Genomic DNA, 18,142 nt, shown 5'->3' on the forward strand with positions numbered 1-18,142 from the left:
AAGCCATGAATTACTTCATGTGCTCGTTAATGATAATACTCAAATAGGCCTATGCCTTGAGTTGGACAGACCGTCAAGTGATGTCATCAATATTACACTATTCAACAAGCACAGCGATTGAAAGTGGCCTTCATTCAACAGGGTTGTGCTTATTTCTGTAATTGATAATACCTGATAAATCGTATTCTGTTGGCGTTCTCCATGACGCAGGCTAGTATCAAGACTGTAACTTTCTTCTGCCATTTTCCTTCAGACTGAAATTTTAGCTCTGCAAACATCAACATCATAGAAAACAAAGACTGTTAGTGTAAGAAATCATAAAAACACTATTGAATGTAGTAATACCGATACGATAACGGATTAAACAGACATTATTTATAGAAAACCTTAAGAAGCTTGTAACGCAGTGGGAGGTAAAATAAAGTTTAGACATCCAGAAGGTGCCAGTCAAAATATTTTCGTCTGCTCTCGGTGACCTAGCCCAAAGGTCATTGGTCAAGTTCAAGGACATTATTACTTCCAGTAACAACTAAATACAACTCCCAAATGTCTGATGTTGAAGTTTGAAAAACGTGACTAGAGTTAATCATATGCAATGTGAGTAAACATAAGAAAAATATATTAACGCGTAAGTTTATGACATACGGAACCGGAAGTGTAGTCTCGCACCTGTTGTACATGCGCAGTAGGGCAAGTTACAGAGGCGCTAAATACGATCGTCTGTGGTTGAATGAAATCATTTGATTGTAAAGGTAATTTATTACACGATGATGTCAAATAACGGTGGTTTAGGATGCGTTTGTTTTGCGGGATACACAATTACATCAAGCAGTAAAACGTAGTCTGACACACTGTTCAAACTATCAAAGAACAAATTAATACAAGGAAGTCAATAAAAATGTCAGTCTATCACAGTGCGTAACACTTAGGCATGCTATATAATATGTGAAATAACCTGTAAATGAAAATGTCTTTCTGTTACTATGACATGATGTGGTTTTATGTACATGTGGTGTATATGTATGTTGGTTCAAGCCGTCTGTGATTGACGGTAACATTTTGACATGTCATTTGCATCAATGGCATCATCGTCTCAACAAAACTGTCTTGCCCTGCTATGTTCATTGCCAGCTGGAATGTGCGTATGTCAGAGAAGTGTTGTTGATGTGTGTAGCTTTGTAATCATTAGTTTATTAGTACATCAATTTCCAATCCTGAGAGGAAAGTTTCAATCCGATTTCTTGTGTAGTTCTTGCAATATTCAACACATCTTTAGGTCTTTTATTAATTAGCCTATGCCTCAGTCTCTTAGAAACATTTTCTTCTCCAAAGAATGAGGTCATATGTTTTATCAGATCTATTTTCAGTTAACGGACATGTCAAACACTGCTGAAGAAATCATACGTGAGTGACAATGCATAAAATCTTTAATATGTTTTTTATAAACAGTTGTCTTTATCCAACTATCTAAAAAAGATACTTTTAGAGGTAAGTCATTGATCAATAGCTGTGTTTTTATCTGGAATAATTAGGTCTACAGTTAGAAGCTAAATGTTAAGTACATTATGATAATAAATGACACAATGTAATCACAGTCTGATCCACTTTTGAGTCTGTCAGTCCAAACCTCATTTTCAGTCAATTATGATGTTATCATGTGTGGTGTTAGAAATTGGCAGTAGTCCTTTAGGACTTGTAGAAATTTGTCATTATTAATAGTTTTGCTATATGTTATTATTATAAGGACTAGTGGAGTGAAAATGTGGACTATTATTGGCTGAGCTTACTGGAGCAAACAGTTTGTAATCAAATGTCATCCAATTTTACAGAGATAGTTGGCAGCATATTGGAAAAAGAGAATACAGATGATGGGGTGTGGTTGAAGCTGCTGGATGAAGCACTGAGACTGATTAGTAGCCTCCATTCAGATTATCTTGGTGGAATTGAAAAGACAAAATGCATAACTGTAGGTACCCAATTAATTTTCTTTATGTGAAGCTCTTCAAATTGAGCTTATTTTGGGGGAAGCAGGGTTTTAAACAACCAGAAATGTGCATCCAGTTTGCACAAATGTAAAGAATGGATGCAGAATCACAAATATTGCATCCCAAGGGATGCATAATAATATTTATGGTCCCAGATTCTTGACAAAGATATTAAGGTATTAAAGTAATTATCAAATCTTCCAGTACAGTACACTACACCATTTCATGTCTTTACAAGACCAACATATTTTCTGTAAGGACCCCTTGAAATTAGTAATTGGGGGTCCCCTGGACTCCTAGTTTTGTTGGTCAAGGTACGACCCTGGGGCAGATATTTTGATGTTCTGTCAAAAATAATAATTATAAAAATAGTTTGTCTCCTAAACTGTTTGGCTCTTTTCACAGAAACAAATTGCGTGTTTTAAAGCAACGACAATTGTCTCTAACAAAAGTACCATGTCTCCACAACAATATTAAATGATGGGTCTTTTATCACCATACACAGACATCAGTACTGACACACACAGTGATTCGAAATTATGCATGAACCTCATGTTAAAAGTTGAAGATTTAGGGAACCCTAGATTCAAAATACCATAGGAGAAGGGCCCCAGGCCACCCTTTAATTTCAAATGCTGCACACTCTGTCTGTGCCAGGAGTCTACTAGCCTTAACATGTATTTTGGCATTATTTTCAGTTTATGTATAGTGTATGGACCAGTGTAATTGGATCTAAATACACTTGAAGTAGAACTGCTAGTAGACGCAAGCTTGGAGCTTGTTCAGAAGCGGCAGACTGAACTAATGTGTCAGTATGAATGTCATTATTTTCATTTTGTAGTGCATACATACCTTCTGTGTTTACAGTGTATAATACAATTAATAATATAATCATTAGGGTACATTTCAGCTTGAAACTTGCGGAGTGTCTTTGTGGAACCATGCTGTTGGGCTGAAGACGAAAGGGTCTCTGTCCACTGTTACCAATGCCAAATGTAAGGTTTCTACCATTATTAATTACAATGTAGTGTGTTCATGTATCAAGGTAAATTGTGATGATACTAAATATCAAATTTTCATTAGGCAAAAAAGAACATGTTGATACAATTTAAGATGATAATCATGTAGATTTATGCGTGTCGCAGCAGGGGTGGTGGGGTGACATCATTGGCTCATCAGCCTGAAGATCCAGGTTTGATTCAACATGGGTACAATATGTGCAGCCCACTTTGGTGTCACTTTCTGTAATAAAACTGGAATATTGTTTAAACCAGTGTAAAACTCAATGTTTCACTGACTTGAAGAAATTTCATGTTATTTGAAACACTGTAGCCAATGACTAAAATCTCTCCTAGCATGCAGAAAATGCTGTTTAATAAAATGAGCCGTTCACATGCCTTTTGATGATGTTGGCGATTTTCATTTCAGTACTAGCTGAAATATTGCTGAAAATAGTGATATGCAACACCATTCACTCCCTGACTTCATTCATTCCAGTGAGGCACTTGTCCTTCATGATAGTAGCATTTGCCAACCAAGGAGTTCTGGATGAAGACACCCTGAAAAAACAAATTGTGGTTAGTATGAAGGTCTCTATCATCTAAATATATTGATATTCTAACTTCTTAAGACAAATTATTTCTTCTTAATAGATATTAAATATTACTGCTTTTACTGATGTTGTGCCAGCATATATGTTTGTTTGATCTGCAGGAGGTACATGTATATTTTATGAGTGCTTGTCACAATTATTCTCTCTCTTCACATGCCATAAAATAGCTTTAGTATTAAATTATTTTGTTTCTCCTGATCACTAAAATATGCCAATACATTTCACTGACTTTCCTAGCTATCTAAAGTAGATTATCCTTGGCTATCAATACAAGCACAGCCGAAAATGTGGTAGACTTGAGCTAGATGCAACAGAAAGGACAGGCAGCCAGTAAGGTATGCCACTCTTAAAACAGTGTATAATTTTCAGAATTAAATGACATTTATTTCTCTTTCACAGATGGGGATGAAAACAGGAAGAGCATGGATAGGTATGAATTTGGAAATATTACCTGGGTAGCCCAGTTCAGATAAGTTCACCTGAAAGTTTCCTTGCCTTTCAAATCTATAATTGGGAATGACAAAACAAGACATTACACCCAAATTTGTGTAAAGAAAATAACAAATGGTAGACAGAATTTTGAATTTGTGTACATATTTTTGTAAATACAACTAGTGTTTTGAAAGCCCTTGGCGTCAATCGTCAGCCAACACAGCGCTAGAAATTGGCACTAGTCCTGTAGTTCTTACCAAACTGCCCAATAGTTAAGGTATCATAATGACGAGTAGAAATTTGACATTTTAAAGGATTTTGCTACATATTATCATTATAAAGACTAGTGGACTAAAATGTTAATTTCTACCGCTGCAAAATTAGCACCAGGAAACTGTTAATCTTCTAAGGAAGAGAGAGTTTTGAATCTACAACAGAATATTATTGATAAATATGTTTTAGAAAATCATTCAAGTGTTCATCTGACGTTTTGGTACAATGTGTTTTATGTTTGTTTTCTTTACATACCTTCAATGGTACATTGCAGATGCATGTCAACCCGAACAAGCTGAAATTGTTTTGAATATATCAAATCAGGTACTGTGGTTTATATTTCAGATCATGGGCAAGGGGGTTTGAAATAGCATTGTAAATCACAGATTCAACTTGAATGGAAAAAAGAAAATTACAAAGAAAAATAGGATCCAACATCATTGAATTGTTGATTTGTTTTTTCAGAACAAGGGGTGTAGCAATGTAGCATTTGGTGCATCACAATACACTGTGGAACACTATGAATACATCATGAGATACAAAACAATACAGTAATAGATAGATAGATAGATAGATAGATAGATAGATAGATAGATAGATAGATAGATAGATAGATAGATAGATAGATAGATAGATAGATAGATAGATAAAATACAAAAGTCCAAAGATGAGCTGTATCATTTACTCAACCGGTTTCACGCATGTGATTTTCAAGGGTACAGTTATACCGTTATGCTGTTTTGACATCCAGTGCACTCTAACAAAGTATGACGTCATAGTGCAATCTAACTTTGTGACGTCACAATAAGACAGGCGTAAGACGATAGGGCAGGCGTAGGACACATACAGAAATAAGTATTGTAGTGGCAGTAAAATGTACAATACGTTGTAATTGTATAAAATAATTCAATTATTTCAGTCCATTTAATTTTGGTTTGAAAGTATTAATAACATAACTTTCTTTTATCTTTCTCAATGCATCATTGTCACATTTGTAAAACGGGAATATCACAAAATTTGGTGTTTTATTCCCGGCACACTGATCAATGTGTTGACTGAGTGGGATACACCGGCAAGAGGGGTCCCTTATTTGTTGTCGGTGGACCCTCACATATATATATATATATATATATACCTATGGATTTAGCTAGATCTGCTCAGAGGCTGATATTCGGCTCCAAATCTGCAACAAATGTCAGGAAAAACCCAGTTGATGTTAATAATTGGTGTGATAGCTTGGTGACAGTGACTTGTATTTCCCAGATAACAGGACCAATAAAGAGAGAGAGGCTTTCACTTTAATTTTGATGTATTGCATGGAATGCAGTGCTAAAATGATTATTTTATACATTTATATACAAAATACATCGTTGAATTATCTCTGAAATTCTTTTATTATTATTTCCTCAAATTGCCTGCCAAGGGCATTCAGTTTGTATTCCTATATAAATCCCTGATACCTTATTCACAGTACTGGGTGCCCTGCTTCAATATGCGCTCCCTAGTCAACTTCTAGACCAGTCTGTAAGAAATCTTTATAAGCGCACCTACAGAGACCTAAAATGTACATGACAGTCCATATTTTCTTGTGTACATTTATAGAAGACAGCAGCGCAGATTTGTATATGATTTCCCTGTTACTCTTTTCAAGTTTTTTTACCTTCACCAACGTTTAAACTAAGTTTGTTCACGTCCACTCAGTCTCTGAAAAACTTAAATAAGTATTTAATATGAGCCCACCTTTGTCAATTGTGATTTATCCGCGCCTCGAGAGCCTAGTGGTTCACTCACTAGGGTACTGATATCAAGGTTGCAAGTTTGATTCCAGAATTATAAAGGAAACATTTGTCATTTGAATATCCATCATTCTGTACATTCCATTACGTGCCATTGTGTTCAAATGCGAAATAAATCTGTAGTGAGAGACATCCACATGTTACAATATCACTGGAAGTTGTATAAATAAAATCACCTTTTATAAGAGTTTACTCAATTTGAAAACAATAGGATGGCATCAGTGGAGGTTTGTAAAGACGAAATATAATTGGATGAATTGTACGTGCACACAAATAGTTCAGCTTCAAGTTTATGTTTTGATCACCAATAGAAAACTTTTCTCTGTTAATAAAAGTGTGCCCAGAAGCTGCATTCCATTGTGATAGAGCGGAAGAATGAAACTGGTGGCGGAAGTGATGTGATGGAGAGACAGAGGGCGGAAATAGAGAAGGACATGTTTAAACTGCTGTGCTATAAGGCAGAAGTGGTGGGTGATATAGTCTTCAGTGACTGTGCTATAAGGCAGAAGTGGTGGGTGATATAGTCTTCAGTGACTGTGCTATAAGGCAGAAGTGGTCAAGGATCCCAGATATTGGAAGTTACAATTACAAAGTCTTCTTTTAATAATGTATAGATCAGTTTATGTAAAATTAATGACTAGCTAAGTAGTAATGTGTATGTGAACAGTATTAAGATGAATGATTTATCAGTGTTTAGGTTATAAGCATTTCTATCATGTTAGTGTAAATAAATGAAAAGTGTTGGTACTGTAATGGGATAAAAATCTATTTCAGAAAAAGAGTTGATGTTTACAAAGAACAATCTATTTTAGGAAATGTTGCAGTGTAGAAATGAAGCAGCTGTTAACTTGGTACAGATGTCCAAACAGATGCTGCCTAGATTCCCACGAGAGGTACAAGCTTTCATTCGGGCAACACAAGCATGATTATATGGCAATATGTTTTGCATGGCAAATGAAAATCAAATGAAAATAAACTATAGTTTCATGTGGATTTTCAAAAGTTGTCTAGACATTACATACTGATTTTAGTTGCAGAAGTGGCCCTGCAATCTAAGGAAGTGTAATTCACTGTGCAGAGTGGTGTCCCTTGATCCTCTGATCATAAGTTCAAATCCCTGATTCACCCTGAACGTAACTCTCTCTCTCATAAAAACAGGACTGGTAACTAAACTTGACCATTTAGGTCTGGGACCCACGAAGATTCCGGGGAAGAATAGGTCTTCAGCAACCCATGCTTGCCGTAAAAGGCGACCAACGGGATCGGGTGGTCAGGCTCCCTGACTTGGTTGCTGCATGTCATCGATCCAATTGCGTGGATCGATGCTCTTGATATTAATCACTGGATTGTCTGGTCCAGACTCGATTATTTACAGACCGCCGTCATATAGCTGGAATATTGCTGAGTGCGGCGTTAAACAACCAACCAACCATTTAGGTCTGGCCTTGTTTTCACAACACAACAAGAAGGAAATAAAATGGTCAAATACTTATTTGAATCTGTAAAATTTAGTTGTATTTGTATGTTTAGATCACAGGTCAATTTCATGTGTTTCAGATCAGAATTCTGTGAAACACATGACCACTGTGTTGTCTTGCCAAATATATGAAACTTTTGTATTTTGTTTAGTTAGTAACTCCGGTAAGTAATGTGTGTCATGTACTTGTCACTACAGAGTGGGTTTCTCAGCATGCTGTGTTACAACTTTGGAGTCGACTTGTATCAGAAGAAGAAGCATGACGAGGCCATCAACTGGCTCCGAGAAAGTTTTGACCTCAGCAAGGAAAGGAAAGGAGTAATGCCTAGAAACCAGGTACTTCTCTGCTAAAAGTCTAACTTGAAAACTGAGTGAGTGAGTGAGTTGGGTTTAACGCGGCTTTTAACAGTGTTCCAGTTATATTGCGGCGTGTCAGCTTAATGTGGGAGGAAAGCTCGAAGTGATGCAGGTCTCAGACGTTTACCACTTCGGTGAAACCCATGAGCACGGGTATGGTGCTGACAAACCTAGAAACATAATCGGGGCGAACCGGGATTCGAACCCACAATCTTTGGTTTCTGGCGTGCTCAAGGGACGCAACTCTGCACAGCGAATCGCAGCGCCTTAGACGACTGGGCCACCCGTGCCCCCACTTGAAAACTGTACATGTTAGGGTGGAATTATACAAAACTTATCAAAGTTGTTTTTTCTCAGCATTTGCCTGCATAATGATATCATATGGGCAAACCATAACTATGTGAAATGTTCTAGTCAACGATAGGATACATATGGTTGATTGCTGTGGCTGAATGGGTGAGTGTCCAATATGTCACCCAATTCACAAACTCTTACACAATTCAATGCAATACTTTAAGGTAACAATGGTAATAAAAGCTGATTTTAAGAAAATAATCACATGATCATATTGCATCCAGACTAAATATTACAAACCAAAATATTTACAAATATTAGTTGTAGACAGTCAGACTGTTAAATGGTGAATTTTTTTGTTTTCTTAAAATGTTATGCATCAATACAGAATGATTGATGTCATGTATTTTTTAATATTGAGATCAACGTGAATGCACTCCCAACAAGTTTATATTATTTAACACTATTGTTTATTAAACTGCCATATCCATTGAACATCCCCTTGAAACAACCCAAGGAAAGAAAAATAAAATCACTAAAAAAATTGTTTTAGTTATTTTTGCTACCTCATTAAACTCAGCTGTGCATTTTCTTTCCAGGCCAGAACACTTAGACTCTTGGCAAATGCCTACATTGAGAGTAACCCATCAGAACACTTTGAGAAGGCCTTGAATGCAGTGTCTCTGGCAAATGCAGTCAGTATTTTCTTCAGTTTGTGTATCCTGAATTAGAACATTAGAGTTTTGGTAAATGTGTACAGTATATAAAAATATTTCATGATCCCTAACTTTTTGTTCAGCATATATCTCTCTTATCTGTGCACATTAAAAGTAATATCATTTTGCGGTTATATGATCCTAGTTTTGCCAGTTACATACCCGGTAATCACCAATTACATAGTTTACTGAAACATAAACTGCTGGGTAAAAGAAAGTATCCTCCCTTGTTTTGTGGTAGCTAAAAAGTAAACAAACAAGAAATGGTTATTTGATGGTAATGTATTCGATACGGGTGTCATAGTTGTTTTTTGGACCTTAAATTTGCAGTGTTTCTTTAGCCTTGTAATGTTTAGATAACATTTGTAATTGTTTGGTCAAGTTCAGTTTTCAAGTATATACTTTCTTTTGCCCGGTAGTTTATTTTCATGTTAAATGAAGACCATCAGCTCTAAAAAGATATTGTCACATTGTAAAATATAGGTTTCTAAGAGATTGATTTTAGCTGACTCATAACTTGTGTCTTTCTCCATGCAAACAGGGAAGTTTTTTATTTCTAATGTTGAATACCTATACAGGAACACTGCCACCCTGCTGGGCTGTACCTGAAGCTGAGGATACTGCTCATAGGAGGAGAGAAGGGGGCACCTGTCTCCGCAGGTGAAACATTTCAAAAGTGTTTTCTTGTGTATTGTTCTCAGGTGCTCAGTGTTACTAGCATCCTCGTTTATCCAGTTTATCACAGCTCCATTCTGGCATCCTCATTTATCCAGTGTAGTTACCCGGACCCTATTACCGAACAAAGCTTTGTTTCGGAGCTCCAGGTCCTTCATCCTCATCACTGACTTTCGCTTGCTCGTGGGCTTGAAATCAACTACCAATAACAATGAGCTCCTCTAAATGCCAGCTAAAGTTCACATTTGAAAATTCAATTCAGCCCCATCAAATCTACATGTCACGTAGTTCTACAAGTGTGTATATCTATCTCCCAACTCACATTAGGTGAGTTTGCTTAGGCTATCAGGCTACTGCTAATTTGTATCTCTGCCTGCTGAGTGTAGACCAATTTAGACAAGACCATAGTCTGTTTATCTGGAGATAGAATGTTTATCTACCAATGATCTTTGAGTGGTATTTAGAAGTTGATATGTAACTAGGGGCACGGGTGGCCCAGTTGTCTAAGGCGCCGCGTTTCGCTGTGCAGAGTTGCGTCCCTTGGGCACGCCAGAAACCTATGATTGTGGGTTTGAATCCGGTTCACCACGATTATATTTCTAGGTTTGTCAGCACCATACCCGTGCTCGTGGGTTTCACCTAAGTGGTAAACGTCTGAGACTTGCTTCACTTTGGGCTTTCCTCCCACATTAAACTGACACGCCGCGATATAACTGGAACACTGTTAAAAGCGGCATTCAACCCAACTCACTCACTGATATGTAACTCATTACAAAGTAGAAGGATGATCCACTTCATGTAACAATTGTAGTCAGTACAGTTGTGCTTGATAACAGTGTTAGAATTGACATGGAACATTGCTAGAATTGTAAAAAGAAGTGTGTCATTAATACTACCTTGTCACTAGTTATTTGCCCGCAGTCTGTTTGTCTGCAAATTGGTGGTATCACTTATGTCTGCCAAGAAGAGATTGTCAGAAATGAAATCCAAGATGAAAGAGAACATATTGTATTGGAAGAGACATATGTAATCAAATCTTTAACATTTCCTAAATTCATACAATTCATATGAAGCCAGTGTTGTGTATAAGGCTAAAAATAATAATAGTCTTGGTTCTCAGGCACCGCCTGCATCATCATTAAGTCTGCCACATGTTTCGTTTTTATGTCCATTTTCACACACACACAAAATCGTAATACCTAAAATGAATGCGATCCAATATAGCACGCAGTTACTTCCCTTTACATGCGCACTGCTTTACTGTGCATCCCATGTTATTTTCATGGCGGGAATAGGAGTTTGTATGCTTGTTTATGTAGGGAGGCCCTTTCCCAGGTAGATGGTACACAACTGTTTATTTTCTTACAAGCTAAAAAAAAAACACTGTCCGCCTGCACTGTATTTTCAAAAATCGTTGTCTGAGAACCAATTCTTTTATTTTTATAAGCCAAAAGTCAGTAAGTGAGCATAATTATATGTGTGTCTCTCTGTCTGTCTGTGTGTATGCAATATTCCACCTGTATGACGGTGGCCTGTAGATAATCCAATCTGGACCAGACAATCCAGTGATTGATATTGTGAGCAACGATCCACATTGTCTGGGTACGTGGACATGCTGTCCTACAAGTAACCGAGCCTGGCCTACTGATACATTAAGTCTCCTCTTACAACCAGCATGGGTTCCTGAGGACCAAGTCACCGAGCCTGGCATCCTGATACATTTGTCTCCTCTTACAACCAGCATGGGTTCCTGAGGCCCCAGGTCACCGAGCCTGGCATCCTGATACATTAAGTCTCCTCTTACAACCAACATTGGTTCTAAGGGTGAAATGATACACCGATATTCCGATGCATCGCGATACTTGACCCACGATACGATATACGATAAACGTGGGCCTATTTATCGATACGCCACGATACGGAACACAAATCCCAAGTACAGCGTTTCCTCGCTATTGTGCCTTTCAATAAACCGCTAACTTGGTTATAGCGCGCGGTAACGCATGGCTCCCCAAAACATACTTACATTTTTAATAAGCTCAGGTTTTACACCGACAGATGTTTTTCCCCATCTCAAAAAACATTATCAGCTGATCCCCGCAAGCACATAACACTGGAAATACCTGTCAGCAAATCCGAACTGAAGTACGTAATTCAATACCATTATTATACTATCTTGTTATTAAAACGTGTTCATTATATATCTGGACTTGTGTTTGTGATATATTTTATCAATTTTATTCAAAATTTCATGTAATACTGTTTTCATTAAGTTATATTATGTGAAATCGTGTGTGAAGAGATACAGCAACCACGGTCAGATTACCGCTTTTGACACATTGAAACGAACTTTAGTTGCTGGAGAATGGATACATATATTAAAAATGACGTACTTTGACTCGTTAAAAGTCATATTTGTGGCAATTTGGCGAATATATGTCAACATAATGTTTTCGCAATCGAAATACATGTAGCACGGGAAGTCCCTAGGGTGACTGGTCAATATAAATATCCTGCAACAGCAAACACCAGTACCAAAATGCTACACTTGTGGTTCTTATAATTTGAAATATATATATGAAAGCTGCAACTAAGGTATCACGATATTGGAATATATTATTCCTGATAAAACAATAATTTCGGATACAATTTCTTCGACCATTGCATCAAAATTCTTTGAAGTTGTATCACTGGTGGAGTACATTAATTATTTTCTGGTGTTTGAACTTTGAATTGTTTTTAAGGAAAGTTAGAGAAAGTTCCACTTTGACGCTGAACAACTTCAGTAGTCTTGTTATTATAAAATAATGTTGACTGTTCCAAAATCATGAAAGGTTCAATCTTGACATGCTTTAAGTCTTGTTTTATTTATCATTGCGTATCGAGATACGTATCGTATCGTGACCAGATTATCGAGATGCGTATCGTATCGTGACCTTCCTGTATTGTTGCAGCCCTAATGGGTTCCCAGGGACCAAGTCACCGAGCCTGGCATCCTGATACATTAAGTCTCCTCTTACAACCAGCATGGGTTCCTAGGGACCAAGCCTGGCATCCTGATACATTAAGTCTCCTCTTACAACCAGCATGAGTTTCCTAGGGACCAAGTCACCGAGCCTGGCATCCTGATACATTAAGTCTCCTCTTACAACCAGCATGAGTTTCCTAGGGACCAAGTCACCGAGCCTGGCATCCTGATACATTAAGTCTCCTCTTACAACCGGCATGAGTTTCCTAGGGACCAAGTCACCGAGCCTGGCATCCTGATACATAAAGTCTCCTCCTACAACCAGCATGGGTTCCTAGGGACCAAGTCACCAAGCCTGGCATCCTGATACATTAAGTCTCCTCTTACAACCAGCATGGGTTCCTAGGGACCAAGTCACCAAGCCTGGCATCCTGATACATTAAGTCTCCTCTTACAACCAGCATGGGTTCCTGAGGACCAAGTCACCAAGCCTGGCATCCTGATACATTAAGTCTCCTCTTACAACCAGCATGGGTTCCTAGGGACCAAATCATCAAGCCTGGCATCCTGATACATTAAGTCTCCTCTTACAACCAGCATGGGTTACCAGGGACCAAGTCACTGAGCCTGGCATCCTGATACATTAAGTCTCCTCTTACAACCAGCATGGGTTAACAGGGACCAAGTCACCGAGCCTGGCATCCTGATTCATTAAGTCTCCTCTTACAACCAGCATGGGTTCCTAGGGACCAAGCCAGGCATCCTGATACATTAAGTCTCCTCTTACAACCAGCATGAGTTTCCTAGGGACCAAGTCACCGAGCCTGGCATCCTGATACATTAAGTCTCCTCTTACAACCAGCATGAGTTTCCTAGGGACCAAGTCACCGAGCCTGGCATCCTGATACATTAAGTCTCCTCTTACAACCAGCATGGGTTACCAGGGACCAAGTCACCGAGCCTGGCATCCTGATACATTAAGTCTCCTCTTACAACCAGCATGGGTTACCAGGGACCAAGTCACCGAGCCTGGCATCCTGATACATTAAGTCTCCTCTTACAACCAGCATGGGTTCCTAGGGACCAAGTCACCGAGCCTGGCCACCTGATACATTAAATCTCCTCTTACAACCAGCATGGGTTCCTAGGGACCAAGTCACAGAGCCAGGCATCCTGATACATTAAGTCTCCTCTTACAACCAGCATGGGTTACCAGGGACCAAGTCACCGAGCCTGGCATCCTGATTCATTAAGTCTCCTCTTACAACCAGCATGGGTTCCTAGGGACCAAGTCACCGAGCCAGGCATCCTGATACATTAAGTCTCCTCTTACAACCAGCATGGGTTCCTGAGGACCAAGTCACCAAGCCTGGCATCCTGATACATTAAGTCTCCTCTTACAACCAGCATGGGTTCCTAGGGACCAAGTCACCAAGCCTGGCATCCTGATACATTAAGTCTCCTCTTACAACCAGCATGGGTTCCTAGGGACCAAGTCACCAAGCCTGGCATCCTGATACATTAAGTCTCCTCTTACAACCAGCATGAGTTTCCTAGGGACCAAGTCACCGAGCCTGGCCACCTGATACATTAAGTCTCCTCTTACAACCAGCATGGGTTCCTAGGGACCAAGCCTGGCATCCTGATACATTAAGTCTCCTCTTACAACCAGCATGAGTTTCCTAGGGACCAAGCCTGGCATCCTGATACATTAAGTCTCCTCTTGCAACCAGCATGGGTTCCTGAGGACCAAGTCACCAAGCCTGGCCACCTGATACATTAAGTCTCCTCTTACAACCAGCATGAGTTACCAGGGACCAAGTCACCGAGCCTGGCATCCTGATACATTAAGTCTCCTCTTACAACCAGCATGGGTTCGTTGGGACCAAGTCACCGAGCCTGGCATCCTGATACATTAAGTCTCCTCTTACAACCAGCATGGGTTCGTTGGGACCAAGTCACCGAGCCTGGCATCCTGATACATTAAGTCTCCTCTTACAACCAGCATGAGTTACCAGGGTCCAAGCCACCGAGCCTGGCATCCTGATACATTAAGTGTCCTCTTACAACCAGCATGGGTTCGTTGGGACCAAGTCACCGAGCCTGGCATCCTGATACATTAAGTCTCCTCTTACAACCAGCATGGGTTACCAGGGACCAAGTCACTGAGCCTGGCATCCTGATACATTAAGTCTCCTCTTACAACCAGCATGGGTTACCAGGGACCAAGTCACCGAGCCTGGCATCCTGATACATTAAGTCTCCTCTTACAACCAGCATGGGTTCCTAGGGACCAAGTCACCGAGCCTGGCCACCTGATACATTAAATCTCCTCTTACAACCAGCATGGGTTCCTAGGGACCAAGTCACAGAGCCAGGCATCCTGATACATTAAGTCTCCTCTTACAACCAGCATGGGTTACCAGGGACCAAGTCACCGAGCCTGGCATCCTGATTCATTAAGTCTCCTCTTACAACCAGCATGGGTTCCTAGGGACCAAGTCACCGAGCCAGGCATCCTGATACATTAAGTCTCCTCTTACAACCAGCATGGGTTCCTAGGGACCAAGTCACCGAGCCTGGCATCCTGATACATTAAGTCTCCTCTTACAACCAGCATGGGTTCCTGAGGACCAAGTCACCAAGCCTGGCATCCTGATACATTAAGTCTCCTCTTACAACCAGCATGGGTTCCTAGGGACCAAATCATCAAGCCTGGCATCCTGATACATTAAGTCTCCTCTTACAACCAGCATGGGTTACCAGGGACCAAGTCACTGAGCCTGGCATCCTGATACATTAAGTCTCCTCTTACAACCAGCATGGGTTCCTAGGGACCAAGTCACCGAGCCTGGCATCCTGATTCATTAAGTCTCCTCTTACAACCAGCATGAGTTTCCTTGGGACCAAGTCACCGAGCCTGGCATCCTGATTCATTAAGTCTCCTCCTTACAACCAGCATGGGTTACCAGGGACCAAGTCACCGAGCCTGGCATCCTGATTCATTAAGTCTCCTCTTATAACCAGCATGGGTTCCTAGGGACCAAGTCACCGAGCCTGGCATCCTGATACATAAAGTCTCCTCTTACAACCAGCATGGGTTACCAGGGACCAAGTCACCGAGCCTGGCCACCTGATACATTAAGTCTCCTCTTACAACCAGCATGGGTTCTTGAGGACCAAGTCTAGCCCACACCTCCCCAATTTAGTCGCTTCTTTCGACCAGCAGTGGGCAGGTGGGGACAAATAGTACCCAAGGTCCCCAGGGGGTACTCACTGAGGTATTTTGTATATCACCTGCTTGATAAAGGTGTTCTATTCTACACCAAAACATCACTATCACTTACATATAAAACCTTCTAAATACTACTCAAAGATTTAACTCCAGAGAAATGTTGATTTGATATTTTCAGATCCATGTAAATGTTTCTTCCTAAATACATAATAAATAATTATACCCCTGTTTAAGAAGTAAATCGGGGGTATATAGCGTTCCGTTTGTCTGTCCTTCCGTCCGAGCTTTTGTACGGCCCATAACTTTTTAACCATGCACCCTAGCTTAACCAAACTTTCTACACACATTTACCACAATGAGTACTTGTGCCTTTTGCTAGTTTGAAGATTCTGAATTTTGAATTTTTGCCGTTTCCATGGACACATTAAGAGACTTAAACTTTTAGGGTGGGTGTTTTGTACGGCCCATATCTTTTTAACCATGCATCCTAGCTTCATCAAGCTTGCTACACACATTTACCACAATGAGTACTTGTGCCTTTTGCTAGTTTGAAGATTCTGAATTTTTTTATTTTTGCAGTTTCCATGGAATCATGGTGAAAGTTAAATTTTGGGTAGTTTTTGTACGATCCATGTTTACAATATTATGTATCCTAGCTTCAGCAAACTTGCTTCATTAACCACTATGATTGTTTTTTATATTTTATAAGATTCTGAAAATTTTCTCTTTTGCTGTTTTCATGGAAACATAAGGGAATTTAGAAATTTTGATGACTGGTTTTGTATAGCTACTATATTTTCCAAAATTGTTTCCATACATGTAGTTCATCATAAGTATCTGTGCTTTGTGTTAGTTTGAATTTATGAATTCTTTACCATATCTGTTAAGGCTAGATGGAAATTATTAATTTATTGATTTTCTTATATGATATTGTTCCATTTTTTTATGTGTTTTTATATCAACAATTTTTGGTCCTTTTGATAATTCTTCTTTTGTAACTCCTCAATATAATTATTATTCAAAGGTGTTCATGTTGATCTACTTCCTCGTAGTGAACACTGGTAACATGGGAGATTTGGGGGATGGGGGGGGGGGGGGGGGGGGGTGGTCAGTTGTCACTGGAAATCAATCTTAGTTTTTAAAACATTGAAGTTAAAATCAGTTAGAAATATGTAATATTTCATTAATTAACAAACTATTTACTACTTGTTGTTGTCCAGCGGGGATAACGGGGGTATGTGAGCTTTGCTCACTTCTTTTTTGTTGTATTTGTATTAAATCTACAAACTCTTGTTCAGTTTTGGATGACATCATTAAGCACTCAGACTGCACCCTAGAGCTGGGACTAAGTGTTTTACAGTTGCTAAAGCAGCACAAAAGGTAATAATTATTGTTTGTTCTTTTTTTCATATTCCAAAGTCAATAAATTGTACAATTGATCCCATTCACCTCGAGCATATAAAACCAATGGTTGATAGCATGAGCAACCAGCCAAATGTTCAGGGTGCGAAGACACACAATACGACAGGTCATACCTTGTAAACACCCAATTCCTATTCATCTCTTACTTAGGTTTCTGAGTGAACACATTTCACATTTTTACACCTACCAGTGTCTTAATGCCTTAAAACAAGACTACTAACATGACAAACCACATCAAAGGTAGTTTACTGGAAACCAAAAGGTCTTCTTCGTGAGAACACCCACCGCGTGATACAAGGGTCCTATCTGTTCTGTTCCAGGGCTCTGTTCTACAATGTGATCATAGCACTAAGACAGTCGTAACTCACATACTTTAACACAGACTTGCAACAATCGTAGCGCTATGATCGCTTTGTGGAATGGGACCCAGAATACCTACTTGCTTAATATCTCATACAGAAACATTTCTGAATATTGTGACCTGAGATATCTCATCTAACATGCCTTATATTACATGTATTACAGTGTTGATAATTCCATGGACTTCCCGTCCCAGCTGAGAAGGAGGTTTGAGCAGTGCCCCGATGTTGGTCGAATCTTCATCGCTCAGCTCCAGGCCTTACTGGAGAGTGACCAGTCCCAGCAAGCCAAGCTCTTCACTGAAGAATGCATCACTGGTAGGAATTTTCCTGGCTTGTTTGTGTGTGTGTGTGTATTTATGTTGTTTAACGGTGCACCCAGCAATATTCCAGTTGTATGACCAGGACCAGATAAGCAAGTGATTGATATTATGAGCAATGATCCATGCTGTTGGTATGATGACATGCTATTAACAGTGTCACCGAGCCTGGCAACCCAATCCTTGGTAGATCATTGTGCTCCAAACGATATTTCTTTAAC

At 39.4% G+C, this 18,142-nt stretch overlaps 1 protein-coding gene across 3 annotated transcripts in view; it reads left to right on the top strand.

The window, feature by feature from the left end:
- The first annotated feature begins 670 nt into the window (after positions 1-670).
- The window catches only part of LOC124147653 (testis-expressed protein 11-like), a 51,906-nt gene continuing 34,434 nt past the window's right edge, over positions 671-18,142 (top strand). Inside the window, exons 1-14 of one of the 3 annotated variants that reach the window (XM_046518335.2) lie at positions 671-752; positions 1,368-1,404; positions 1,830-1,966; positions 2,884-2,980; positions 3,483-3,562; positions 3,997-4,027; positions 4,577-4,626; positions 6,434-6,565; positions 6,911-6,991; positions 7,774-7,911; positions 8,826-8,921; positions 9,521-9,602; positions 17,119-17,200; positions 17,768-17,919. In XM_046518335.2, coding sequence (XP_046374291.2) covers positions 1,377-1,404; positions 1,830-1,966; positions 2,884-2,980; positions 3,483-3,562; positions 3,997-4,027; positions 4,577-4,626; positions 6,434-6,565; positions 6,911-6,991; positions 7,774-7,911; positions 8,826-8,921; positions 9,521-9,602; positions 17,119-17,200; positions 17,768-17,919 — 1,186 coding nt within the window. In that variant the 5' untranslated portion in view covers positions 671-752; positions 1,368-1,376. Of the gene's footprint in view, positions 753-1,355; positions 1,405-1,829; positions 1,967-2,883; positions 2,981-3,482; positions 3,563-3,996; positions 4,028-4,576; positions 4,627-6,433; positions 6,566-6,910; positions 6,992-7,773; positions 7,912-8,825; positions 8,922-9,520; positions 9,603-17,118; positions 17,201-17,767; positions 17,920-18,142 lie in introns of all 3 variants that reach the window. The other 2 variants (XM_046518334.2, XM_046518336.2) reach the window with 2 other exon arrangements.

This window comes from Haliotis rufescens, unplaced genomic scaffold (assembly GCF_023055435.1).
Source record: "Haliotis rufescens isolate VD_foot unplaced genomic scaffold, xgHalRufe1.0.p SCAF_32, whole genome shotgun sequence".
Taxonomy (NCBI): domain Eukaryota; kingdom Metazoa; phylum Mollusca; class Gastropoda; order Lepetellida; family Haliotidae; genus Haliotis; species Haliotis rufescens.